The sequence below is a fragment of the Aotus nancymaae genome, unplaced genomic scaffold, assembly GCF_030222135.1.
Source record: "Aotus nancymaae isolate 86718 unplaced genomic scaffold, 86718_ANA_hifiasm-v0.15.2.pri h1tg000029l, whole genome shotgun sequence".
Lineage (NCBI taxonomy): Eukaryota > Metazoa > Chordata > Mammalia > Primates > Aotidae > Aotus > Aotus nancymaae.
In genome coordinates, this window is record NW_026988442.1 from 73,823,165 (window position 1) to 73,850,012 (window position 26,848).

General features: G+C 38.3%; 1 protein-coding gene and 1 pseudogene across 2 annotated transcripts in view; one reads left to right on the forward strand and one right to left on the reverse strand.

The window, feature by feature from the left end:
- HNMT (histamine N-methyltransferase) overlaps nt 1-4,512 on the reverse strand; it is a 48,762-nt gene extending 44,250 nt beyond the window's left edge. Inside the window, exons 1-2 of one of the 2 annotated variants that reach the window (XM_012461807.2) lie at nt 4,414-4,512; nt 3,999-4,145 (exon numbers count right to left, since the gene is read on the reverse strand). In XM_012461807.2, coding sequence (XP_012317230.1) covers nt 3,999-4,135 — 137 coding nt within the window. In that variant the 5' untranslated portion in view covers nt 4,136-4,145; nt 4,414-4,512. Of the gene's footprint in view, nt 1-3,998; nt 4,242-4,413 lie in introns of those variants that run through there. The other variant, XM_021668943.2, reaches the window with a different exon arrangement.
- The window catches only part of LOC105723647 (small ribosomal subunit protein eS4, X isoform-like), a 612,439-nt pseudogene that overhangs the window by 508,472 nt on the left and 77,119 nt on the right, over nt 1-26,848 (forward strand).

Below are 26,848 nucleotides of genomic sequence, written 5' to 3' on the forward strand. Positions count from 1 at the left end.
TGACCTCGTGATCTGCCCACCTCGGCCTCCCAAAGTGCTGGGATCACAGGTGTGAGCCACTGAGCCTGGCCTCTTGTAGGATTATTAATAACTGTTTCTAACTCATGGAGAAGCTGTGAGAATTCAGTGATTTAATTCAGGCAAGTCTCTTAGAAATGTATTTGCACATGACAAGCACTCCACATGTATTAGCAATTATTATAATTCTAGGCACACATAAGTAAGTGATTTCTGTGAATTAACTCTTTGAATCAAAACTCCTCTGAGTTAGATACTATTATTCATCCCATTTCACATATTATAATGACATCAAATAATTACTAAAAACTTACTATTTTCCAGTCAAGGATTTAGATGTTTCGTATGTAACAACAATAACCAACTTTACAGTTTATAGCTATATGCTATAACTTTTCCTGCCCCCAACCTCTGCCACACCATCTATCCCCAAATAGGGGACTGAAGAATTCCTCTATAGGGAAACAAATCATCTCAGTGATAAAGTTAACATGATTTTACATCTGAGGATCTCCCAGGAGAGAGCTGAGTCCACACTCAATTATTCAGTGAGCTATTCACTCAACACACCCTGCCCTGACTTACACAAAAAGAAGCTGACTATTTTTTAGTGCCTCATTATTTGATTGAATAGAAATCCAAGGCTCATCAGGTGGCTGGGGAGCTGCCTAACATAAGGAAACAGAGACTGAAAGAGGCAGAGACAGCGGAGGAACATTTTGTAATAAATAAAAGAAGGTATTACCGCTGGGAATGATGAAAAGAATGCTATAAAAACATTATTGGAAATTAAAAATATAATAGTAAAAAATTAATAGATGTGTTGAAAGAGAAAGTTACAGAAAACTGGAAATGCAAGAAAATTAGGTAATCAATCCAGGAGGTGTTTGATGAATAGAAGTTCCAGGAAAATAAAACAGAGGAGAGGAATGATTACCATGGTTCCTTGTAACTGAAGGATCTGAATGTCAATTGAAATAGCCGAGGAGAGTACCGACAAAATGGGTGAAATGAAACCATTTCACAACTCACTATTTTAAAATATCAGAATAGTAGAGATAAGAAGATTCTAAAAACTTCAAAGTAGAGAAAACAAAACAACAACACATAGCAATGTAAGGTTATTCCACATGTCAAAGATGAGAATTTTGAGTAGCATTTGATTTCCTTTTTTCTCTTTTTTGAGACAGGGTCTCACTCTGTCATCCAGGTTGAGTGCAGTGTCCCAATCATGGCTCACTGAAGCCTTGATCTCCGGGTCTTAAATGATCTTCCCTCTTCAGCCTCTGGTATAGCTGGTACTATAGGTGCATGCCACCTTGCCCAGCTAATTGTTTTATATTTTGTAGAGATGAAATCCTGCTATGTTGCCCAGGCTTGTCTCAAACCCCTAGACTCAAGTAATGCTCCGGCCTGAGCCTCCCAAAGTTCTGGGATTACAGGCGTGAGCCAACATACCTGGTCGGTACTTGATTTGTTAACAGCAGTTCTGGTATTGAAAAGACAATGGAAAAGTACCTTTAGATCTATGATACAAAATCATTTTCAGTATTGAGTTCTATAACCAATCAAACTGTCTAACAATGAGTGTAGAACAAAGGGATTTTTAAATATACAAAGTCTCAAAAAGTTTACCTCTCATTCACTCTTAAAGCTCTTAAAAATTAGTTCAGGAAACAAAGGACTGAGGAAACAGAAAAGAAAGATATGAGACACAGAATCAGGAATCAAATATTGGAGAAAGAAAGAAAGTGAAATAAACTCCCTCCTCAATAGTTGTATAACAGACCAAAGCAGATCTTCCTAAAAAAGGAACAGAGGGCTCGGTTCCAGAAAAGTTGTTCCCTTGAGGTAAAACAAACAGATTCCTTGATATGTTTGCATATATTGAGAGGAGATTAACATATCTGCCTGGGGATCAAAATAGTATTAGGTACATAGAGAACTAAGAAAATAAACTAAAATCAAGGCAATAGTAAACTCTAGGGAAAACAAAAAGTTGTACATAAAAGGAAATGTAATCATGGTCTAATATATTGCTGAATTATTAATAATATGTGTACATAGGCAAAATGACATAAAACACTCAAATTATTTAACCAAAATTTTGACTAAGTATAGTGACATGATAGGGTGGGAAATGTGCATGTTTACTTAGCTATTTTAATACAGCAAAATGAAGAAATAGAACAATAGCATGCTATTTTAAATTATAAAAGAAAATTCCATAAATAATAAAAAGATTTCAAAGTCCTGAAAGTGGTTGTTTCTGGAGAGTGGGAATCAAGAATGGAATGGGTGGGGTTTGTTATAGGCCCACCCACTTTAGAACCATTTGATGGTATTTAGAATCATTTGATATTTAAAATATGAGCATGTCTTGCTTTAATAAAAATTAAATAGGCTCAGTCCACACTCAATTAGCACAGTGACCCACCAACTCAACAAACATTGCCCTTACATAGACAAAGCAGATCCTAATCACTTCTTGGTACCTCGTGACTTATAGACAACTTTAAGCAACAATTTTAAAGCTCCTTTACCTATATCTTATTTCAAACACTACCTTCAGGAAAAAATTACTTAGTAAATAAATGACACTGAGTCAGATCATTCCTAACTATATACTACTGTTATAAGGCAAACAGTATGCCTTTAAGAATTTTTCAGTCTTTCACAGATTTTATAATATTTCCAGTTAGATTTAAACTTTGAGGATAAGGAAGGGGTCATTCATCATTTATAATATTATATCCATCTGCGGTACCTCTTCAAAGCAAATTGTGTATGGCTGAAGAAAACCAAGGATCTGGTAAGCTACAGACTTGAGCAAATACTTTTAGTACTGGAAAAGAATTGAGAAATTAACTCATTACCTCTAACTTCAAATATGAATCAAGAAACCCAAAAAGGTTAACTATAATTAGTTCCTAGGTAAGAAGTTATCTGTATTTGCTATTTGCTTTGATGTTTTCATCCTTATCCTATTACATTTTCATTTTTAATATATAATATTCTATTTTTTGGAAGCTAACATTTAAAATCTGAATCATATTAAATAGAAAGAGAGATAAAATTTTATATACATCTAACAAATGCCTGCTGTGGTCAGACAGAGGTACTGCCCTGGTGAAAGAATTTCAGGCCTACAATAGAGAAATTCAGCAAAAGAAAAAATACCAGTTTCTTTTGCTGTTTGCAAATTGGATCCATAGTCATTTCTTCCCAGTTTCCCATTATTATTTCCTGAAGCAGAGTGAGTTACAGCAAATCACCCCCAGATAGGTGATTTGATTATCTTTAGCATGTGGAATCTGTTACTCTCATAATGCTTATCAGCTCTGGCACAAATTGAACACATTAATCACTCAAAAAAAAGAAGTCTGTAAGAAGGATAGCAACCAGTGAGTTTCACTGATAATGGAAAAATGTTCTTTTTTTAAGGAACACATTGCTAATATTAAGTTGAAAGAAAAAGACAATTTTGGGGAAGAGAGAACTATAACAATGGATAAGGAAAATGAATGTAAATGGGTATTATGAGAACTGAGGCGTTCAATCCTCAGGGGCAAATCGTATTTGGCAATTATTTATATTTGATTCTAATGAAAACCAGACTCCCTCTGGGACTTTTTTGGGATGTAAAATTTGGAGGAGGGCTGAAAAATCTGAGTTCAAAGATTAGCATCTTATCTTTTCCCAAATGAACATGGATTTGTGCCTTCAAATGGTTAACGCTTATCTCTGCGGCTGGAAATACAGCACAAATCGGAGCCTTTGAGTGTTTAAAGCAAACGTGGAACCAAAGCACTGCAGGAGAAAGGGAGGGCAGGGCAGCCCGGAGGGGACGAGGGGGAGCTGCTATCAGTAACTCGTCCTTATCCCCGTGCCCAGCCTGTGAGGCTGAGCAAGACCCATCTATCACTGACGCACAGCGAGTCTGAGGCTTGTCCCTTTGACAACAATGTCCCTTTTGTTACCTTGCTATTATGCCTGGCAGCTTCTTGTCCATGAATTCCAGCATGCACTGGTGTTCCGTGGAATGGTTGAGAAACCTCCGAAAAGATTCAACATATCTCCCGTGGTCAGAAAACAAGCTCCTCATGGAAGATGCCATATTTGGTTTTCTGAAAAAGACAGAGTGGGAAGCAAGGTTTAACTTCCCCTCCTTCTCTTCCCAGTTCCCTCTTTCTTTCCCCACCCCCACCAGTTTCTATCCAAAAAAAAAAAAAAAAAAAAAAAAAAAATGCTAAGCTTGTTTTGAATTTAACATGCAACAAAGGCTGTCGTGCAGAGCTCATTAGTCAGTATTTGTACCGGACTTTGCACTGATATTTTAACCCCTACACGATTGTTTTCTAAGAAATAGAAGTACTAAAGCAAGGCAGTAAATACACTGCTAAAACTTGTTTCCAAACTCCTGATGTTCAAAAGTCATAAAAACAGACTGTATTCAAATCACTTCCTGCTTTGTCAGCAAAGCCACAAGTAAGCTCCAAGTGGGAAAGTGACTGTTTAAAGTGGCAAACACCAGGATAAAGAGGACAGCTACACAGCACTCTCAGAAATCTACAGCGGTGAAATCATTGACGGAAGACTGTCATCTGCCTCTGTGCTTTCTACAGGATTGTTTGGAGACTTTACCTCCCTTAGCACTTGAATTTTAAACTTATCTGCTGTATTTCTTCAAATGCTGATTTGCTGTAACTCAGAAAGTATCCTAAGAGGAAGTCACCAAGGAGGAGCCCAAGAACTAATAGCTAGGTGTCAGGAAGCCGCATTTGGGGAAATGAGAGTGGTGAGAGAAAAGTCTTGGAGCAAGAATGCAGGGCACCAGGGTAAAAGCCTAGACCATAGAATCCGTCCCTAAACGCTCTGAACACAAGGTCATAGATACTTCACTTGACTGGATGAGCCTTTGGAAACCCGGTGGTGTCACCCACCAGAAGACTCAAAGTTTGAGAGTACCCACACAGTCTTTTTCCTAGGAAGTAGTCTTTAAGAAGGCCATCCGTTATCCAATATTGGACTGTTAATAACAGCATCCAACTCGTGGAGGAGTTGTGAGGATCAAATGAGTTAACTCATATAAGTCCCTTAGAAATATGTCTGCTTAAATCATCCCCTTCTTCTCATTGAGTTCCCAAACTGCGCTCCAAGCATTCAAAACACTCCCCAATTCCCGTTTATTAAGTATGCTTTGTTTTCACTGTTCTCAGAGCCAGTGCTTTTACCCTAGGGGAAAATGGACCATCTAGACAGGCAGATTGCCACGAATGACTCTGCCCTTAACAAACTGTGTGACTCTGGCTGAAACATAAGCTGCAGTTTGCTCATCAGTAAAATGGGAACAATGAATTTTATCTCATAGAGTTGTAGTAAGAATAATATAACTATGTTTAAAAAGTACAAGCCAGTCCCTTCTGCAAAAAAAAAAAAAAAAAATAGTTGTTGCTTTATTTATAAACATTGAAATTTGAGTTTCATATCATTTTCACGTCATGAAATACTACCCTGCTTTGAATTTACTTCAACCATTTAAAAATGTAAAAGTTATTGTTGGTTCATGGGCTGCACAAAAACAAGTGGGTAGAGCTGGGTTTGTCCTCAGGCCCTATTTGGCCAAGCCCTGATTTAGCTCCCCTGGCCTTCACCCATTCTTGGATAAGGTCTTCTTTGCTAGTTCCCTACTCCCATCTCTATCCAATCAGCCTTCCCTTTCCTCAAATTGGCTTTCACAAACTTATGCTTCTATTACCATCTTCCATTTCTCTTTAGAAGTCAATCCAAATCACTCATTCATTCATGTGTTCATCTATTTTTTTTGTTTCATTTTAACCCAAATCAGAAATGGCTGATAATGTATTCGTCATTTGAATAAATGCTTAGTAAGAGTCGCTCTTTGCTATTCTGCTGAGGAGTACTCCTGGAATTACTTTCTTTTGGAAAGCTTTTGCTAAGACTTCCCTTAACTGGAATTTGGTCTTCAGAGACCATCACTTTCCTCGCTTGCTGTCACATCTTCTCCAGCTGAGCCTGTTCTTCATGTGGATCCCATTGAGGACTTCCTTTCCCTTCCCACTGTTTCCATCCTACTTGAGATTCTCTTTATTTTTCACTTATTGTGCTATTTAAAAAAACAAAAATCTTTTAAGTTCAAGGGTACATGTGCAGATTTGTTACATAGGTAAACATGTGTCATGGAGGCTTGTTCCCACAGATTATTTCACCACCCAGGTATTGAGCCTGGCACCGATTATTTTTCCTGATTCTCTCCCTCTTCCCACCGTCTACCTCCAATAGGCCCCCATGTGTGTTGTTCCCATCTACGTTTCCAAATTTTCTTGTTATTTAGGTTCCACTTCTAAGTGAGAACATGCAGTATTTGTTTTTCTGTTTCTGCGTTAGTTTGCTAAGGATAATGGCTTCCAATTCCATTCATGTCCCCACAAAGGGCATGACGTCATTCTTTTTTATGGCTGCAGAGTATTCCATGGTATACATACAACACATTCTTTGTCTAGTCTGTTATTGATGACCATTTAGGTTGATTCCATGTCTTTGCTGTTGTGAATAATGCTGCAATAAATGTTCATGTGCATGTGTCTTTATAATAGAACAATTTATATTCCTTTGGGTATATACCCAGTAATGGGATTGGCGGGTTAAATGATATTTCTGTCTTTAGATCTTTGAGGAATTGCCACACTGTCTTCTATAATGGTTGAACTAATTTACACTCCCACTAACAGGGTGTGTTTCCTTTTCTCCACAACCTTGCCAGCACCATTGTTTTTTCACTTTTTCATAATGGCCACTTTGGCTGGTGTGAGATAATATCTCATTGTGGTTTTGATTTGCATTTCTCTAATAATCAGTTATGTTGAGGGTTTTTTAAATCTGATTGTTGGCTGCATGTATGTGTTCTTTTGATAAGTATCTATTCATGCCCTTTGTCTACTTTTTAATTTTTTTTTCTTATAAATTTGTTTAAGTTCCATATAGATGATGGATACTAAACCTTTGTCATGTGGATAGTTTGCAAAAGTTTTCTTCCATTCTGTAGGTTGTCTGTTTACTCTGTTCATAGTTTATTTTGCTGTACAGAGGCTCCTTAGTATAATCAGATCTCATTCGTCAATTTTTGCTTTTGCTGTAGTTGCTTTCGGGGTCTTCATCATAAAGTCTTTGCCCTTGTGTATGCCCTATATGGTACCATGGTGCTGCCTAGGTTGTCTTCCAGGGTTTTTATAGTTTTGGGCTTCGTATTTAAGTCTTTAGTCCATCTTGAGTTAGTTTTTGTATATGGTGCAAATGGTGCAAGGAAGAAGTCCAGTTTCAATCTTCTGCATTTGGCAGTTAGCCTATATTGTGCTTTTTTTTTTTTTTCTTTCCTGCTTTAGGAATCACACAGATCCTAACCAATTTTCTTGCCACTGTCAACTTCAACTTCATGTTTTTTGTTTTGTTTTGTTTTGAGATGGAGTTTTGCTCTTTGTCCAGGCTAGAGTACAATGGCACAATCTCGGCTTACTGCAACTTCTGCCTCCTGGGTTCAAGCAATTCTCTTGCCTCAGCTTCCCAAGTAGCTGGGATTACAGGTGCCCACCACCACGCCCAGCTAATGTTTCTATTTTTTTTTTTTTAGTAAAGACAGGGTTTTGCCATGTTGGTCAGGCTGGTCTCTAACTCTTGAAACTTCATGATTTTTAAAAAAGTAAGTTTAGATAAAGACACTCTTTTCTTTCCCTCATAATGTTTAGACTGACCCCAAGTTAAGTAAAAGGTCCATTTTGCAGCCCCCGAATAATTGGAATTGTGTCTCATTTATTTCTAGTTTTGCCTTTATATTCCCTTCAAATTGTGCTGCTTCTCTGGATATGTTCCTATGCTTTTTTGCCTACAGCCTCTCCTCACAATCGTCCCTTCTGTAACATGCCACTTCTTTCCTTCCTTACCCCACCCATTGAAATTGTTTCCATTCTTCATATGCCACCACTTTCATATAACCTTCCATATTTCCCTCAAAATAATCAGCATTCATGCTTATAATTTCTGAGATTCTTGCAAGCATTCATCCTTGTGTTATTGTTGTTTAATATATTTGCCTTAACTCCCCTGCTTATCCTCATGTGACTTAGCTCATAACGACAGGAACTGAGTCACAGCTACTTTCCCTGATGTGTTGCCCAAAGTAGGCTTTCAGTTCTTTTTTAAATAATTAAGAATATGCTTGAACATTTCCACTATTGAGATGTTCTCTTGTGCCAAGAATTGTGTGGATCTTTTCAAATTTAATGTAGGATTTACTTTTTGTGGTACCTCCATCAGCTTCCCCCTATTCCAGATGAGAAAACCTAGTGTCTGAGAGATTAAACCACCTAGCCAAAAAATTGCAGGAATGGTGCCTGTCAAACCCCAGGACTAGTGCTGTCACAAAAATCTTTATAGTCAGCCAAAACCTGCTGCTCTGTATTCTTAGATAGTACTCCTATTTCTGGTGGCTTAAACTAAAAAGAAATAATCCAGTTCTTTCTCCATATAACAATCATTAAATCAAACTTGAAATCAACTGTTAGGACAACCTTACTCCCCAAAGTGTCTTTTTCATAGTTCCTAATTATGTATTCTACAATATAGCATTATATCATTCATTACTCTGGTCCCATTCATTGGAAAGATTCTAGTTTTCTGGGTTCCTTTAAAAGGTGGTGTATGAAAATAAATGCAATATCCTCAAAGCTACTAAAAAGTGTAGATTTATTTTCCAGACTTACACTAGTGTTTCCGAATATTCTGCCCAACCCAACTTCTTTCAGATTTTACACTGCAAAAAAATGGGTTCCATGGTCAAATAATTTAAAAACTGCTGAATTCAGTAATTTCCTCTGGATATTCATAATGCACATTAGTGTATTAAAGATTCATAAAACCAGCTGGATGTGGTGGCTCACGTCTGTAATCCTAGAACTTGGGGAGGCCGAGGCGATTGGAACACCTGAAGTCAGGAGTTTGAGACCAGCCTGACCAACATGGTGAAACCCTGTCTCTACTAAAAATACAAAAATTAGCAGGGTGTGGTGGCACACGCCTATAATCCCACTACTTGGGAGGCTCAGGCAGGAGAATCTCTTGAACCCAGGAGGCGGAGGTCGTGGTAAGTTGAGATTTCACCACTGCACTGCAGCCTGGGTGACAGAGTGAGACTGTTTCAAAACAACAACAACAACGACGACAGCAACAACAAAATTCATAAAACCTTTGTCACATATCCTTTCAGATGCAAATATATCACGGGAATGGCATTTCTCTGATTAGTCTTGCAGCCCCCTCAAAAGAAAAATAAAAGAGGAAATCTTGCTGCTTTCAGCATGATTCGTGTTTGATTAAATGTTGGTTTCAGCAATCACAACTTCCTTTTAAAATTGCATATAGAATATCTGTTTCATAATCCATACTGCATCTGGAATTTCCTTCTAGCTGGCTTGTTGGAATTACTGAATCTCGAAAATTTTTTTTCCTTTTTTTGGAAAATTGAAGCAACAATCTAATGCAACTATCATGCCATGACTTTTCAAAAGTTACCAGCAATGACATCAGTATTGCTTTTATAAGTTCTTCCAGCACATTGAAATGCAATTTTTTTAGACATTAAATTATTGTCTAATTCAAAATTCTTATTTATTTTCTTGCTTATTTTGGGCTTCCATCCCCTATTATCTACCAGTTATTAAGCTGTTGCTGTGTCAAAGTGCCTTATATATTTCTAACACTCTGGGATGGAACTATTGATACCATCAACGGAGACTCAGATCACATAACTCCTAAGGGAAGGGCCTGGATCCAAATTAATATTTGATTCCAAGGCTCATTAAAAAAAAATTGCAACTTACTACCTCTCACCACTCTGTGTCTTTCCAATATGAAGATGATTTTCCATCTTACAGAATATAGGAGCAAAGAAAAAGTGGAATAATTCTGTGTTCTTTCTATCACCATTTAATAGAATGTTATCTGTGCTAGGTTAAAAAACAAAGACTTTCCCTTGTTTGTTCTTCTTGCTCTGTATGTGGTATACCAAAAAATAAGTGAACAAGAGAGAAGAAAAAACAATAGCAAAATCTTCAGGACCCATTTTCTTGTAATCAGCATTCTTCAGATATTTCTATTCATCCTGGTCTTTAGTCTCCTGAACACCATGCTCACTGGTCTAGCTTCTTATTCTTATGCCTCATCATCTAAGTAGAATAATACATAGGTATATGTTAATAGCAATATTGTTGAAATATCTTAGTCAAATAGGACAAAGAATCTCATTTTCTCCTCACTTGACAAGACTGGAGGAAGATGGTATTTTATACAAATTGATTGATTTACTTGCTCTGCTAGCTTATTTGAAATTTTTCAGGAAGCTTGACCCAACTGTAGTCTCAAAGGAATGATTGAAATTATAGCACATAAAATTTTAGAGGTTGATTAGACTGGTAATTTCAGGCAGATATAATAGGCATCAGGAATCTTACATTCCACAGGAGACTTGAGTAAATTTCTCATAAATATAGAAATAAGTTAAGAAGCAAGAAAACAAAATGCCATACAAGCTTAGCCTTCTACTAGTAAATCTGCTTGAAACTGTTTTTTTCCATATATATGAAAAATGTGGAAAGATGGAAGGTGAGATGATCTTTAAGTTTCCTTGAAGTTCTAGTTAAATGCCTTCCATCTTTTAAAAATATAAATGTTTGTTGGCTTGTGAAACTAAAAGTAGTTGTATATATATTAATAGCTAGTACAGCCACTGTATCTAAAGATTGTCAATAAATCATAAATGATAACATAAAGATAGTCTCTGGGTCAGTAGCCCCTTGGCTTTATGGTATTAGGCAAATTTACCAGTGTGAGTTGCTTAAGGTCACACAGTTGGAAATATGCCATATATCTTGTTACTTTTAATAACTTAGTTGTTTTAGTTATACTTTATTAATATGTAGTTTATAATAGTTTTGTTTTAATTAAAACAGGAAAGGAAAGGCCTGAAATACCCAGTCAGGAACAAACCAAACCATCTTCTGATGCAGAAAACATACTTAGAGGATAATTCGTTGGGAAGGAAGAGAATGGATGGACAGACAAATCCTGTTAAAAGACAAAGAGTAATCAGTGAAATTATAGACATATAAAGCTTATATGAAATATGTAAGGATGAGAACAAAGAAAAACGCAAGATAAAAGAGAAATAGTCTGTGAACTAACTTTCTATTTAATAATGAAAAAACTTTTTAAGTCACCTAGGAAGTATTAGATCTCCTCTCAAAGGACAGTAAGTATTTAGAACCTGGAAAATTAGCAAGAACTGGACAGCTATCCAAACAAAAAAGCAAACAGAAATACAACAATACAATTCATGCCGGGCATGGTGGCTCACACCTGTAATCCCAGAACTTTGGGAGGCCAAGGCGGGTGGATCACGAGGTCAAGAGATTGAAACCATCCTGGTCAACATGGTGAAACCCCATCTCTACTAAAAATACAAAAAATTAGCTGGGCATGGTGGCACGTGCCTGTAATCCCAGCTACTCAGGAGGCTGAGGCAGGAGAATTGCCTGAACCCAGGAGGCGGAGGTTGCAGTGAGCCGAGATCGCGCCATCGCACTCCAGCCTGGGTAATAAGAGCGAAACTCCATCTCAAAAAAAAAAAAAAAAAAAAAAAAAATACAATTCATGAAACAAGCTTTTGCCTTACTGTCCATGTTATAGATGATGCAAACTTCAGTGACTACCGTAAGAGGTAGCACTAGTGTGGAGGTGGGGATCTGGCGAAGGGAGAAGCTTCATGTAAAAGGGATTTATAAATAGAAGTGTATTGGTAAGCAAACTCCTCTGGCATTTGGTGAAGAAGTAAGTGCTCAATTTACCAAAAAATATAGTCTGTCAAACCCCAGGGCTAGAACATTCTCCTGGGCTAGAACATTCTCCTATCTGAGTTGCCTTGTAATACGGTTTGGCTGGGTCCCCACCCAAATCTCATCTTTGATTGTAACTCCCACTATTCCACATATCATGGCAGGAACCCAGTGGAAAGTGACTGAATTATGGGAGCAGGTCTTTCCCATGCTGTTCTCTTAATAGTGAATAGATGTCAGGAGATCTGATGGTTTTAAAAATAGGAGTTGCCCTGCACAAACTCTCTTTTTGCCTACTGCCATCACATAAGATGTAACTTGCTCCTCCTTGCCTTCTGCCATGATTGTGAGGCCTCCCCAGCAAGGTGGAACTATAAGTCCAATTAAACCACTTTCTTTTCCCAGTCTCGGGTATGTCTTTATCAGCAGCGTGAAAAGGGACTAATACACCTTGCTTGGGCATGATCTGAGAACATATGCCCATGGGGCCCAAAGACGACTTCTAAAAAAACTGAGGCGTAATTTACATACAATAAACTATACAAATCTCAAGCATACAAGTGGAGGAAATTTTATACATGTATATATCCATGTAACCATTGCCCAGATTGAGATATATAACATTTCTAGCCTCCTAGATGATTAACTCATATCTGCAATCAACAATACTCTCTCCACCCCCAGATAATCACCATTTGGACTTTAACTTCCCTGGACACATTTTGCTTGCCTTGAACATCATCTGAAATGGTCTTACAGAGTACTATACATACTATAGTCTTTTGTGTCTGCCTTCTTTAGCTCAACATAATATTTTTGAAATTTACTCACCTTTTTGTGCATCAGCAGTTCATTCTGTTTTGTCAACACACATTATTCTATTGTATAAATATTCTATAATTTTTCAAATCATTTTCTTTTACTTAATTGGACATTTGGGCTCTTTCTTCCAGTTTGGGCGATTAGGAATAAAGTTGGCAGAAACATTGCTGCACCTGTCTTTCATGGATATATGCACTCATTTCTATTACCATGAGTAAAATTGCTATGTCATAGGGCATTCTTTGTATTGCCAGTCACATTTGCTTTATCCCTTCTGGGGGTATGTAGCAGTGTCCACATTTTAGTCAACAAATACTGAGGGCCTTTTAGACCTTTAACCAACGGTATGGTGGAAATGATTGGTAGAATTTCAGGAATTTTGTGAGCCGGTTGACATCACATAAGTAGCTTGAAATGAGCCATGGTGGGAGTATTTATGTAACTGAACGCATGTCTGGATGCTCACTGCTTGCAGAGTCCAAGTAACAAAAGCAACATCTGGTAGAAAGAAATAGAGACTTTATTAACCAAAACGAATAAAGTGGAAGTGGCCAGATTCCCATACAAAGCAACCACTTTGATTTTTTGTGGGAAGGCAGGGGTTTAAAGAAGGAAAACTTACTTAGAAAGTCAGGCAAGAACGGGGCTGAGTACAGTGTCTGTGTGTCTTGTTCCGGTGGCTATCTGGAGTCCCAGTCCACCTTGATCTCTGGCTGGCGTGTTCTCAACAATGGCTAGTTATTAACTAGTGGCCTTGACATATCTCTAGAATTTTGCAGATGAGTCTTCAGACTTGGTTTATCTGTCTCAAAATTAGCCCCTGGGACTTCTAAGAAGGCACATAATTGGATACTAGCAGTTACATAAATGTGAAGGGAGTATATGGTGAGAAAATGAGGGACATAAAGTCTATTTTAAGACTAAGGAAAAAGGCTTCTGCAGTTTGCTGCAAGGTTATACTTTAAAACCCAAGAGAAAGGAAAAAAAAGTTAACATGCATTTTGAAGTTAAACTGCCCAGTTACGTTTACACCATGAAGATTCAAAGGGAAAACCCTATGAATCAGTTTTTTTTTTTTTTTTAAATCTCCTTAGAGAGCAGGTTGTTAAACAATCAGCAGTGCACTATTGCTTTCAGTCCTGTGATTATTTGCAAAGCAGCTTTGGTGAACTTAAACCTTCTTCTAAGCTGGCGGAGTTGTGGTAATGCCATAGAGGCCACCCGTCCCCATTCTCTAGCAAGAAATTCCTGAGGAGTGTGACTAATGAATGTATGTGGGAACCACTGGAAGGGGTGGTGCCATCTTTCAGCATCTCTTAAGTAATTCGTTGTACCCTTGCTATGATCTAGAGATGGAGCTATCATTGTGCCTAGGTCTACCAGTTACTAGTATGGCATTGATTAGGTTATTTATGTTCCCTGAGCTTTATTTTCTTACCTGTGAAATAGAGATAATAATTCCTACTTCATAAAAATGTGTGACGATTAAAAGAAATAATGTGTATCAAGTTTTCAGCCTAGTGCCTGGCATATAATAAACTCTCTGGTGTGAGGTTGACTTCTCTAACTTTCAGTTCCTTCATTTATGTGACGAGCACAATAATAGTATATTAGTCAGGTTTCAATACAAATGGCAGAATCTCTGTCCAGGGTTCCAGAGATAATTTTTAATACAGGTAGTTCATGATAGAAGTGTTGGAAGAACTGAAAAACAAACAGGGAGGGTGAGCAAGCCCTCGGGACAGGATCCTCTTGCCACCTGTGCCACCTGTAGGAGCTGGTGTTACTAAAGCTCTGGAGCCCGAGCTGCCTAGTGGGAGGTAGAACAATGGAGGGGACACAGGCACTCTTGAGGATGCTGCCTGAAACACAAGGACATGGGCAGAAGTACCCAGTGTCTCTCCTTTTCCCGACCCCTCATTTCTACCAATTTTCCCACTTTACTGTAACTAGTTGGCAAGAAAGCGTGGATGATATAACTTGCAGGATTCAACTTTTTGAAGTACTTAGTAGAGGATGGGAAGGACCAGAAATGTATCCACCATTAAACAGGAAATAACTAGAACAAGTTCCTACTATATTAAATTAATTTGTTGTGGCAGTGGAAAAAGAAAAAAGAAAGCACAAAGCAAAATACTTAGAATGTATTAAGTACTCATTGAAAGTCAGATAAAACAGTGAAAATAAAAGGTGGCTATTATGATAGCTACAGGTCAATGAGGGTTGGTACTCATGAACTGTTTAAGAAGATTGACTTTGTTTGGCTGAAAACTATTTCTTGGGAATCTATCAGGGTTTTGGGAAACTCATCAGTGGGCACCCGATGATGGGAGGTCATTAGGAGTCCTATGATGATGAGAATTCCTTTCAGATCTGAGAATTTCAGAGCTGTCTGTCCCTTTCTCCTTCCGCATTCGCAGAGGGTCAGGAGATGGAGGAATGGGTGACTCCCACTCCTGCTTCTCCCTGCCTATTAACTTCCTGTGTGACTTTGAGCAACTACTTAATTCAATTGGCTTGAATTTCTTCAGATGTAGAGAACTAGATGCCATCATTCACTTCCAGTTCTGAAATTCTAAGACTACTTGAGTTTACACCTGTTAATCAGAGACATGGTTCATATTTCAGGCTAGAATTAGGATGCCATTTATCAGACATTTGGCACTCGAAGTGTCTCATTCTCCGACTCTTTGGTGCTCCTCCTTCCCTAATACAAATTCAAAGCTACTTTCCATTTCTAAGCATAGATTATACCATTGTGATGCACTAACAATTTGGAAAACATAAGGGGATCAAAGTAATTATTCATATGTTCTCAGGCAGTAGAAAATAATTAAAGTCTGTTTATCAATATGGCAAATTAAAAACAAAAAGCGTATGTATTCAATGTTTATTTTATTATTTCCTACATAGGACTCTAAGAGCCGTTGTTGTTGTTGTTGTTGTTTTTAGAGACAGGGTCTCATTCAGTCACCCAGGCTGGAGTACAGTGGCACAATCACCACACACTGCAGCCTTGAACTCCTGGGCTCAAGCAATCCCCTTGCCTAACCTCCCAAGTAGCTAGGACTACAGGCACATGCTATCATGCCTGGCTACTTTAAATTTTGTTGTTGTTGTTTTCATTGTTGTTGTAGCGTTAAGAAGTCTCACTGTGTTGCACAGGCTGGTCTTGAACTCCTATCCTTAAGCAATCCTCCTGCATCAGCCTCCCAAAGCAGAGCAGTTGTTTTTAAATATAGTCAACCCCTATATAAGAAGTAGCCTCTTTTCCAGGATGTTCTGTAATCAGACATTATGCATGGGGTAATGGGGTGTCAGTCAGTTCAAGTGGCTTGAGGATGATCTCTGGCAAACACAATTGCTGTTTCATTTCACAGTTATCAGTTCTGCACACATTTTTTTGCCATCAAGTGAAATTTGTAGTTAGTTAAAAACAGAGGCATAATGTTCCCAAAAGTGTATTTAAAGCCTCTCTGCTCTACAATTCCAAATTGATACTTCCACTGGTGCAGTTCTAGCAGCAGTGAAATGCAGATTGAGTCAAAGATGGTGAAGGTCTATGGAGATGAACTCAATAATTTTTGAAAAATTACCAAACATAATTCTGAATTGACTTGTGGATTTTCTTGTCTTCGAAACTCCACACTACTAAAGCAAAAACAAAAAATTTTAAAAACACAATTTTTAAAAGTACAGTGATTTTTGCCTCTCAGAATGTATGCTCTGTTTTATACTGTTTTTTTAGTTATAGTTCCTAATGAAATGTTGGTTGAAATTGTGGCAGGCCAGGTCTCACTAACGCAGGCCTCCATAACAACTGCTTCAGTACTGACTGAGTGGTAAAGTTAAATATTAAAAGCCAGCGCCCTTACGCAAAGGCTGGAATGTAACAAAAACCCACCAAGAGTTTTGCTTAGGCCTTTCCTGGGCCTTAAAGCATGACAAAATAACAAAGGAACTCTTAATCGAACCTATTCAGAATTAAGCACATGATTTTTTATTTTTTTTTAGGTGGAGTCTTGCTCTGTCGCCCAGGCTGGAGTGCAGTGGTGCAATCTCGGCTCATTGCAACCTCCATCTCCCAGGTCCTAGTTCAAGCAATTCTCCTGCCTCAGCCTCCCAAGTAGCTGGGATTATAAGCATGCATGTCCCACCATGCCTGGTTAATTTTTGTGATTTTAGTAGAGACGGGGTTTTCCCATGTTAGCCAGGCTGGTCTTGAACTCCTGATCTCATGATCCACCGGCTGCAGCCTTCCGAAGTGTTGGGATTACTGGCGTGAGGCACTGCGCCCAGCCTTAAACAAGTTTTATTTTGGGTCTGAAGAAATTCCCCAGGCCTTCACAAACAAGATTATTGAGGGTCTGAAAGAACTCCCCAAACCTCTGTGATTTAGCAGGAGACAAGATAAGGATGATCATCTCAGCATCTGGACTCATTTATATGAAGTAAATTTACTGAGTCTCCAGAGGAAGGTCTTCAGGACTCAGACCTTAGTTATAGATTAAAAGAAGTTAATCACTTCTGTCTTTAGATGAATGCACACTTACATGTAGACATATAGATTAGAAGGTATATAAGCTCTGGAAAACTTTGTAATTTTGAGTTGGTCTGGTGATCCAGGCCTTCTCCCTGTGTCTGGTTACAGAAATAAAAACTCTTTCTCCCCAGTGCATCTGCATCTCGTTATTGGCCCACAAGAAATAACAGCCCGACCCTCAGTTTGGTCCGGGAACAAAATGTCAAAGTTGATTAAACTTTTCACGGTATATATTTGGTCTTTTACTTGTCAGATAAACAGCGAAAAGCTCATGTTTTTCATAATACTGCTGCTAGAATCACTTTTCTAACTTTTATTTGTATCACCTTTTTATCTCTAGTCAGGATAGGAAATTAATGCATATTGGAATTTAATTTGTTTGGGGAATTCATTTTGTTTAATTTGTTTTAAAATATTAACTGCAATCCGGTATTGAAAGGAGATACAGCTCAAACTTCTTAATAGGCATATCCAGGGAGACTTCTACAGTGAAAATGCGGGCCGAAAGTAGATATCGATGATATTCAAGAAAATAATTTCAGAAAAGCCCCCAGAATGAGCCAAAATTATGTATCAAAACTCAACCTGGAATTAGAATTCAAAGCAAGAGCTCCATGAATAGAGGGTGTTGCACCTTGCTGCTAGGTGGCAGACAGAGGGAAGAATAAATGAGCTCCAGCTTTTGAGAAACTTAATTAAAAATTATATCAAACCTAGGATTCTCCTGAAAGATTTTCTACTTACTTTAATAAAGGCTGTTTCTCATGGAGAAGCAATTTTAATTTTAGACCAGGGTTGCAATTCTGTACTGAAAATGGCCTTTCTATGAGATCATGTTCATTTTTACAAACACAATATATCCTCCCTGCCCTCAGGACCTCCCTTTAGCACCCAGACAGGAGAGCGTTTGCCAAAACAGTGATAGGAATGCTCTGAAGACAATCGCTCTTCTCTAAACTTTATTACTATAAGTACAGTATGACAAAAATTTAGACCACAGGCAATACTGAGGTAAGAGACAAGCCACATCTGCTGCTCAGATTAAAATTTTTCATTTCCAATTTTTAAATTCCAAGAGAGAATCAGAGCAGATCAGTGGCTTTCAGGGTTTAAGGCTGTGGGAGGGTGAGCTACAAAGGAGCAGCCAGAGGGAGTTTGTATGGAGAGATGGCACCATTCTACATTCCCAATGTGGTGATGGCGTTTGTTAAAACTCCTAGAACTGTACACCAAAAAGAATGGATTTCACGGCATGTGAGTTTTAAAAAATTAACAAATTAACATTGTCAACTTGGAAACTTGGAAAAAGTGTATCGGCTTTGCTTTAGGTTAGACATGTTCATCAGTAGACTTGATGTGTAACCTCTCCTCGCCACCTCCCTAATTACTTCTTCAAAGCCGCCTTCCTTCCCACCTCTCCTCAGTTTTCCACTTCCTACATTTTGGTGGGATTTCTTGATTTCTCTTCCTTTGCACACACACACCAAAAACAAAAACAAAAACCAAACTTTAATCATGGTGATTAAAGAATTCATACCTGAGTAGCAATGTCCCGACAGTCAGGAGAATGTGCTGATGGAAAAGGTCACAGATAAAGTGCATGTGGGTGGGAGAGGGGCATGCTTTCACTCTTTTATTTGTATTTGCTTTTATTGTTTGCAAGAACCCTGTGATTCTAAAGAGGGGGAAGAAGGGAAGGACATTATGATAATCATACCTTATATTTGTGAACTGTGTTATAGTTTATAGTCATCTTCAATAAACTTCTTTAATACTCCATCAACCTGCATTGCCCACATTTTCCAGATGAAGAGATCATGGCCCAGAAGAGTGAATTGTGAATGGTTGCAGGACTAGGATGTGAATGTTTGACTTGAGGTATGAATCATGCTTTCCACCATGGGTAACCTCTGAGCTAAGAGTTTCTGAAAGAAACGTGTAGGTGGCAGGGTTGCATTTCCAAGCAGCAGAAGGCATTAAGAAAGGCTTCAAGAGATACCTCTTACTCTTGCAAGAATGGCCATTATTAAAATTTTAAAAAACTTGGGTGACAGCTACACTAGAATCTCAGACTTCACCACGATACAATTCATCCATGTAACCAAAAACCACTTGTGTCCCAAAAGCTATTGAAATGTTAAAAACATTTAAAAAATAAAGCCATCAAGAAATCTTACACCAGGTGCAGTGGCTCCCGCCTGTGATCCCAGCACTTTGGGAGGCCGAGGCAGGTGGATCACTTGAGGTCAGAAGTTGAAGACCAGCCTGGCCAATATGGTGAAACCCCGTCTCTACTGAAAATACAAAAATTAGCCAGGTGAGGTGACATGCACCTGTAATCCCAGGTACCCGAGAGGCTGAGGCAGGAGAATCACTTGAACCTAGGAGGTGGAGATTTCAGTAAGCCGAGATTGTGCCACTGCACTCCAGCCTGGGCAATAGAGCAAAACTAAGAAAGAAGAGAGAAAGAAAGAAGAAAGAAAGAAAGAAAGAAAAAGAAGAAGAAGGAAAGAAAGAAAGGAGAGAGGGAGGGAGGGAGGGAAGGAAGGAAGGAAGGAAGGAAGGAAGGAAGAAGGAAAGAAGGAAAGAAAGGAAGGAAAAAAGGAAGGAAGGAGAAGGGAAGAAAGAGAAGAAAGGGAAGAAAGGGAAGGAAAAGGAAAGGAAAAAGAAAGAAAGGAAAAAAGAAAATCTTAAAATGGCCTGTTCTCAGGAAATGATAAGCAATTATAGATGATGGAATATTGACAGTGAGAGGAACGTTTATTCTCAGAATCAAAGTCAATAGCCACTATGTACCTATGTTGCCATGTTGCTTCAGAAAAATACAACTGTTAAGTTATTCCTTGAAATATTTCAGGCTGCTCATTTTTCCTGTCTTTCTCACAGTGACTCTGTCCACCTATTACTTCTGTTCTTAGCTACTGTGCTTGCCATGTCTTCTCTTATTCAGTAACTAAGGGGAGAGATATGGATGGGCTGAAAGCACCAAGGCCCAGTAGTACAGGACATGAAGCAGATATACCTCACCATACCTATTCCGGGTGCTGCTTCAGGCTTCTGTTTGACAAGCAGCCACCAGGTCCACTTCTCCAGGCCTCCCCATGATGCTGTGAGTGAAACAAAACATTCAGAGGACTCAGATAAATGCCCCCCCTGCCTAGGTGGGCTAACATCTGTTTCTATTGCTTATAAAGAGGAGTCCTGAATACTACAAGTGTTTCTTAAGAAAATTTTTCTGACTGTATTTCTTGGAAACTTTCCATCCTGTGGATCTCTCAGGAGCCATGTGGAGAGGGTAGAGTAACCCAAGCCAGCAGTTCCCTGGGTTCTCCTTCAACCAGAGCAGCTCAACTTAAAGTTTTCTCATGAAAAAGGATTTCTGCTGTGTCAGAAAAAGTTTGGAAACTACATGTGTGTGGCAGGAAAGAAGTTATTTTATCTTTACCAAATTTCTTGAATTTTTCTAGACTTTATCTGGATACCAAGACAGAGCCTTCCAAACCTAAGTCTTCTAGGTTGACATGGAAGATCTAGTAGTAAATAGTCTTAGCAACTGCCTGCTATCTCCTCAGCAGCCGAAGCTGGTCCTGCTTCTATCTGTCACCTGGAGACCCAGTGGAGATCTGATTTCTGCTACTTCTTAGCCATCTGATCTTGGACAAATACCTTTCTTCTACTGAACATAAATTCCCCTCTCTGTAAAATAGAACATGGATAATACTCTTCTGTCAACTTCATATGATAGCTGTGAGGATCATACCTTATGTCTTTATAAATTATTCTATACACACAAGATGAAACTATTACAGATATTATAGTCAGCACAAAATCTTAGATCAGTTGGTGATTTTGTTTCCTGGATGTGAATGAATTAAGCTAGTTTATCCTACGTAAAAGCAGCTACCTCTTGTCACAGGAGGATGCATTGTTTTATACCACAGCTCTGTGGTTAAATTCTGCTATGACACTAACATTTTATTTTATTGTATTTTCTTAGACATGGGATCTCTCTATGTTGCCCAGGCTAGTCTTGAACTCCTGGTCTCCCACCATCCTTCCACCTCAGCCTCCCAAAGTCTGGGATTACAGGCATGAGCCACTGCACCTGGCTGAAATTTTATAACGTGTAATCTTTAAACATCAAGGGCCTATAGGCTTTGTCAGAAAACAAAAAAAATTCAAAAGAAAATTTTAACAGTGGCCACGATGGTTGCAGTCAGGCATATGGGTAATAAAACCAAGGCCTATAAACTAAATTTGACCTCTTATTGTAACTGGAGTTTGTTAAGTATTTCACTGACAGGTACAGGTTATAAACGTGTATTAGACATGGAACAAAGACAGGATGGAATTGGTCATCCTCTACCAGACCCTCAGATGCCTAACGTTACTCCCTACCCACTCAACTGCATATCCAACTTATGTATACATATCACCTGTGGATGGTGTCACTGAGCACCAGTCAGAATCACAGAAGTGGAACTGCTGCTTCATGGCCCTGCTTCTCCCCGCTCTGTACCATCTGCATCCCTCTAATAGGAAATTGTATACTGTGCCTCATGAAACCTGCTTTGGATACACATTCTCAGCCTGCACTGAGTCTGTACTTCCAGGCTTAAAAACCTCAAACTTGGCTCAAAATAAACCTAACCATAATTTCTCTAAGTTTTAGTGCCTGTTATTTTACTTTTCAGTTGACAGCTTTAAATGACTTACTAGCTTTTAGTATGCTGTACAGGGAGAGATCCAATAGTGATAAAACACATAAGGGCCAAAACCCTTACATTTTCATTTGTATAAATTTGTATATTTATAATTATATACAAATATCAATTATATGCCATTTCAATGATTTTTATTTTAAATATATATTTTGATAGATTTGAATAAATTTATGTATTTTATTATTTTATGTGATTGATTATTTTACTACTAATTTGTAAATTCATAATTTCTACAGATTTTACTAAGTACTTTCAATATACAACACCATGTGATTCTATGCTTATTTTATGTAAAGGTGGATTGGTCTAAGTTATATGAGTTTTGGTTATTAGCCTGAAGAGCTTGAAAACTAGCTACAAAGTAATTGTTAACAACTTCACAGCAACTTCATAAGAGCAAAGTAGTTGCTAAGAAGCCATTGCAAGTATTTGAGAAAATTTGTGTGATAAAAGCAATGTGTTAGTAAGAAGCAGAGTAATTGGATTAAACAAATAAGAAATTAGAAAGGTAAAAAATACATAAATTTCAGAAATTGAAAGAATGGCATTGCCCATAGAAAAGTAGGATCCAGCTGGAGATGTTCAATGAAATTCTAGAACATGAAAAACTTTTCCGATATGGCCAGAATGAAAAGAGAAAGGAGTACAGAATATTCTTGTCCTGTAACTTGTATCCACTTTTAACGACCACTGCCGCCTGGTGCCTTGTGACCCTGTTTCCACTGAAAGAAGAAACTGTTTATTCTTGATTTTGCATACCTAAGCAGAGATAAAGCAGGATAGAAAGAACACTGGCCTGGAACACCAGGGATCTACGTTTCTGGAGCACAGGGCATAAGGACAATAATATGTCTTGTCCTTTGAGGTCCTCTAGCGATAAATAGCTATACTTTAATGATTTCTTATGAAATTTGCAGTCAAAGCCGGAATCCAGAAAGAATTCTGATATGAATTAAAATCTTCAAATCCGATCATGTATGTTGGATTACTCTTTTTTTTTTTTTTTTTTTTTTGATTCAACAGCCTCATGTCTCCCTCCCTATTGGGCCTTGGTAATTTAAGCCCATCTCTGTCTCCTGAGTTACTGAGTAATAGAAGACATGGCAAGCACAGTAGCTAAGGAAAGAGGAAGTGCTAGGTGGACAGACAGTCACAGTGAGAAACCCAGCAACCTGCAATAGTGCAAGGAATAAGTTTGCAATTGTATTTTTCTAAAAGAACATTGTGAGATGAGTTCATAGCTGCTACTGATTTTGATTCTGAGAACCAGACTTCCTCTCACAACCAACATTCCTTCACCTATAACTTTATACCATTTGCGAAGAACAGCCTATTTTAAAACTTCTTGATGCTTTTCTTAATGCGTCCTGTTGCTTGGAAATTCTACTCTGTACTCATTTCTTTCAACAACCCCTAGTTCAAAGGTGACCCCTGCTGTAAAGCCTTCCAACACTCTCTCCAAGCACAGGCAACATTTCTCCCCTGTTCCACAATTGATTGCATTTGGTTTTTAACTTACTGTAGTCTTACTAAATCCTCATTATACTCCTGTCTAAACAATATGTACTGCCTTAGTCTGTCTGGGCCCCTGTAATAAAATACTATAAACTAGGTATCTCATGAACAACAGAAATTTATTTCTTATAATTCTAAAGGTGGAGAGTCCAAGATCAGGATATTGGCAGGTTCAGTGTCTGGTGAGAATTTGCTACTTCATAGATGGAGCCATTTATATACGTCTTAACATGATGGAAGGGGCAAGGAAGGTCACTTTTATAAGAACACTAATCTCATTCTTGAGGTTCCTCCCATGTGATCTAATCATCTCTTAAAGGCCATGACCTCCTAATATTATCACCTTGGGGCTAGGGTTTCAACATGTAAATTTTGGGGTGACACAAACATTCTAATCATAGCATGTACAACATCTACTTAAATGTGTAACAGTATCACTGCACTTTAGCCTTCATAGGATCAAACACTGTGTCTTTCAAATCTATATTCCAGATATTCTTTTGATTGATGGTTACTAGAACAGACAATGTCTCTATCCCACCCTCCAGGATGACAGTTCTAGGGAGAAATTGAATAAGCAAGTGACAGACCTTGAAAACATATGATCTTATGAGGGGTGGGAGATGAATGCAGAGTTTCTGTAAGAGTTTGCATACTTGTAACATGCATGAACCCTGAACTTTTAATCAGCTTCTTAGGGCTCAGAAAACATAGGTGGTGGTAAAGCTCAGAAACCTAACAACTCAGTTTCATCATGAAGGATAACAAAGGGCTTGGCTCTTCTGTTGAAAATCCATTCACTGACAACATGTAGACATAGTTTCTGAGGCTTTTCCATTTCTCTACAGAGAACGCCTCCATCTTTACCAGGGATTTAGCTCCTGACCACCTGTCCATGTTCTGGATACAAGGTAAAAGAGGATGTCCCAGAAGCCTGAGGTTAAGTATTCAGAACATGGAGGAAACAGAGGCAGTCCAAGAAATAAAGACTGAAAAGCAAAATAACACTACCAAGAGCAATCTCAAATTGGTAAGAAAAAGTTTATATCCAGAGGACAAGAGCACTGTGAAAAATAAAATTTAAAATATAATAGCCAAAATAGATTCAGTAAAAGGGTTAGGAGAAAAAATTAAGGATATCTCTTAAAAATACGGCCCCCTAAAAAAAGTCAAAATTAAAAAAAAAAAAGCAGAAGATGGATTTAGAATCAGAAAATTAATTATCTTCTAGAGCTTCCAGAAAGAAACGTAGCCCTGCCAACACCTTGATGTTAGCCTAATGAGGTGCATTTTAGACTTCTGATCCTAGAACTGTGAGATTATAAAGTTAGGTTGTTTTAAGCTCCTAAGTTTGTAGTAATTTATTACAGCAGCCGTAGAAAACTAAAAAGGACCATATTGCATTTGTCACTTGTCACCTTCAGTGGTGGTTTCAGGACATTTACTCTAGTCCTGCATCCTTCATCCTTAATCCCTGATCCCCAGGAGTCTGTTCTTCCCAAAGTCTCTGTTCTGCACCCAGCCACCTCTGCTCACTGTAGTTAAACCAGTCATAACTCCTTGCTGGCTCCTGATTCTCTGGATGCCAGAGTGTCATTGAGTTATCTCAGACTCTGGCTGTCCGTAGGGTGGGAGTTGTCCCACCGTTAGCCCCTAATAAAAACAGCACTGACAAGAACATTAACACTCCCCAACCCCCAGGAGCTTCTTTGACATTATTATATGGACAAAGAGGGTCTGTACTTTGTCTTCCTCCCACCCTGCCCCCTTGGGGCTCAATGCACATCTGTGACTTTTTAACACATGAATCTTAACTATCTTGATTCAACTTTTTGTGCAGATTTTAAATAATAAGAACAAAAAATGTTATCAATTAGCCAGCTCATCTCTGGCTAAATCCTTGATGTCAGTCACAAAGACTATACTACTGGAGTTCAGTTCCTGCCAATCCACAAATAATTATTAAGTAAGGATCCTTTCTTTCAGATTTGCAAAGGAATGCAAAAACTGCTGAAAATCGGGATCTTCTGCGAGACATTTAAAGGGAAAAGGCTAAGTGGATTTATCAAGAAGTAAATAATGACTAAGGGATCCCAGACTGGGCTTCTGAGTGCTCAGAGCTGTTAGTAATGGGGGAGACAACAGGAGGGATATGAGACATCTGGAAGAGGCAGGGAATCTTCGGGCGAGGTCAAGTTCATCTGCATTCAGAATCTAAGTCATGTAACAACGTGCCTGGATCAATACCAATTTGCCCCAATTACCCATTTTCCTCTGACCTAAGACTAAAATCAAATTATACTCAGATCAGCATGAAAGGAGACTTGGTGGGAGTTTAATATCCACAATCTCTGTCTGATCTCGTTACTTAGCACTAGGAAGTAGTCCATAAATGCAAACAAAACTTGCAACAAAGATTTTGCATCAGGCTGGCAAAACCTCACAACCACACTGTCAAGGATAAAGAACAGAGTCTCCTGTCTCCTATGATCCTCCAGTTTGTTTTTATTAGAATGGAAATTTCCAAGGCTTTATGCAGGGCTCACACATCGATGAAAGAGGTGCTGCACAAGCCGCAGAGGTATAATTGTCTTCTGCTGTTCCTGAACTCAGCACATGGCTGCTCATTAATTAACATTGCCGCCCATGAGCATAGCATTTCCAAACTGTGAGCTACTAAATAAGACCTCAGTGAACACAGTACTGCTGCTCCTTTCTGGTATGTACTTCCAATTATAATTTCGTTCATTTATCATTTGGCATATCCATATTGAGCTTCTACTGCAATAAGCCACATTATTAGATTCTGTGGAGTACATATAGACAAATAGGATGGAGTCTATGCATCAAGGTGCTGGAAGCTAGCAGCTAGGGTGACCTCTAGAGGAATGTAGCATGTCCAGCCACCATTACGGAATTAAGAATACACACTCCAAATTACTTCTCTTCCCTCTAACCCTTATATTTTACTATTTTTACTTGTATTTGCTTCCCTCTAAGCCTTGTATTTTTACTATTTTGCAACTAAAATTATTAAGGAAAAATAAAAGTTTTTCTTTAATAATATACATATGTTTCTTAAGATACAGCCAATTTCATCATTTGAACTGAACTTTGAGACTGAAATCTTAAAGGAATGAGGAGCAAATGATATACGACAGTTGCATTCAGACAGGACGGGAAAGTAAAAGAAAAGCTTACCTCTTTCCATCCTGACAGAAAATGGAGGCAGAAAAAAAGAAGTAGAACAAAAACCAAAAGTTTTCCTTAATTTTAGTTGCAAAATAGAAGATTCAAATAATGTGCAGGCAAAATCATTAGCC